Source organism: Condylura cristata, unplaced genomic scaffold (genome assembly GCF_000260355.1).
Source record: "Condylura cristata isolate star-nosed mole 26May11 unplaced genomic scaffold, ConCri1.0 scaffold00066, whole genome shotgun sequence".
Lineage (NCBI taxonomy): Eukaryota > Metazoa > Chordata > Mammalia > Eulipotyphla > Talpidae > Condylura > Condylura cristata.
In genome coordinates this window covers 654361-655918 of record NW_004567167.1, presented here as the reverse complement: position 1 = coordinate 655918, position 1558 = coordinate 654361, and the positions used below count along the sequence as shown (strand labels likewise).

Genomic DNA, 1558 nt, shown 5'->3' with positions numbered 1-1558 from the left:
GCACCGCAGGCTTGGTTGGAGCTGGAGGGCCCCAGGCACCTCTGGGGGTCTCGGCCTGGGCTGAGGATGCGGGGCTGCCGTGGCTCAGCCCCCCACGAGGCTGCATGCGTCAGGGTTGCCGTGGACCCCCGAGCCTGGCCCACCCGACTGGGATGGCATGTGGGGCGGGCCCGCAGCAACCCACCCTAGGGGTCCAGGGGGAGCCCGAGCCAGCTGAAGGCCCCGCCCACCCTCCACCAGACATAAACGAGCTGAACCTGCCCAAGACCTGCGACATCAGCTTCTCCGACCCCGACGACCTCCTCAACTTCAAGCTGGTCATCTGTCCCGATGAGGTGAGGGCCCGCCGGGCCAGCCGCCCGTGCAGGCCGGGCTGTGGTCGTCCCGGGAGGGGAGACCCGCTGCTCCACGGATCCTCAGTCTCCCCGCTCTCCCCCGCCAGGGCTTCTACAAGAGTGGGAAGTTCGTGTTCAGTTTTAAGGTGAGTGGGGGGGGGGACAGGCCTGGCCCCTGGGCGAGGTGGCAGCAGCTGAAAGGTCCCCCCCGGGTGCCGTGGGACACCCCTCCACCTTCCTGTCTTCCTGGAGCCAGGTGGGCCAGGGTTACCCACATGACCCCCCCAAGGTGAAGTGTGAGACGATGGTCTATCACCCCAACATCGACCTCGAGGGCAACGTCTGCCTCAACATCCTCAGGTGAGGGCGCGGCCCCACCGCTGGGGGCCCGAGTGGCTGCCCCCCACGGCTTGTGGTCTGTCCCTCGGTCTCCCCACCTTTTCCTCCTCGTGGCCCGACCCTGACACTGCTCGTGTCCCTCGCCTCCCTGTGGCATCTGCACTGGCTGGGCAGCGCCACGGCCCCTCCCGTCCCCTGACCCCGACGCTCTCTGCCCGCAGAGAGGACTGGAAGCCAGTCCTCACGATAAACTCCATAATTTATGGCCTGCAGTATCTCTTCTTGGTGAGTAGGGGCGGCCGTGGGGCGGCGGCAGGGCGGGCCTCAGCCCTGGGGCCTGTTGACCCCCAGCGGTCCCGCACAGGAGCCCAACCCTGAGGACCCGCTGAACAAGGAGGCCGCCGAGGTCCTGCAGAACAACCGGCGTCTGTTCGAGCAGAACGTGCAGCGCTCCATGCGGGGCGGCTACATCGGCTCCACCTACTTCGAGCGCTGCCTCAAGTAGGGCCAGCGCACACCGGCCCCTGCCGGGCGCAGCCCGACATCCCCTGCAGATATTTATTGGGGGCCGCCTTTGGGGAAGCCCAGCGCGGCGCCCACCGGGGCTCATAGTTATTTTTTTTTAACCACCACGTGATTACAGTCGGTCGGCGCCGCCTCCGCGACCCGCTCAGCAATGGGAAATGAATTGGCTCCTCTAGCCCCCTGCTGGGTGCTGTCCGGCCCCCCGCTCTGGGCTCTGGGGTGGGGCGCGCTGGGGTCGGGGAGGCCGGGGCCCCTGCTCCCCACCCCTGCCCCGCCGCTGGCGGGCCCGCCAGGCTATTAAAGGGGAATGTTACTGCACGGCTTCTGCCTCTTCTTCTGGGGGGGCGCGGGCGCCGCCG

At 68.1% G+C, this 1558-nt stretch overlaps 2 protein-coding genes across 2 annotated transcripts in view; both read left to right on the top strand.

Moving 5' to 3' along the window:
* The first annotated feature begins 63 nt into the window (after positions 1-63).
* Positions 64-1517, top strand: UBE2M (ubiquitin-conjugating enzyme E2M). Its single transcript, XM_004695487.2, has 5 exons — positions 64-335; positions 443-481; positions 592-695; positions 896-959; positions 1039-1517. The coding sequence occupies exons 1-5, from the start codon at positions 105-107 to the stop codon at positions 1177-1179; spliced, it is 579 nt and encodes a 192-aa protein (XP_004695544.1). The 5' UTR covers positions 64-104; the 3' UTR covers positions 1180-1517.
* CHMP2A (charged multivesicular body protein 2A) overlaps positions 1351-1558 on the top strand; it is a 2033-nt gene continuing 1825 nt past the window's right edge. The window contains exon 1 of the mRNA XM_004695486.2: positions 1351-1386. Coding sequence (XP_004695543.1) covers positions 1351-1386 — 36 coding nt within the window. The remainder of the gene's footprint in view (positions 1387-1558) is intronic.

Bases quoted from the DNA above. Each gene is read 5' to 3' on its own strand.
- UBE2M (XM_004695487.2), top strand. From the start codon at position 105: ATGCGTCAGGGTTGCCGTGGACCCCCGAGCCTGGCCCACCCGACTGGG. The intron at 482-591 runs GTGAGTGGGGGG...TCCTGGAGCCAG, and splicing joins AGTTCGTGTTCAGTTTTAAG to GTGGGCCAGGGTTACCCACA. The intron at 696-895 runs GTGAGGGCGCGG...CTCTGCCCGCAG, and splicing joins GTCTGCCTCAACATCCTCAG to AGAGGACTGGAAGCCAGTCC.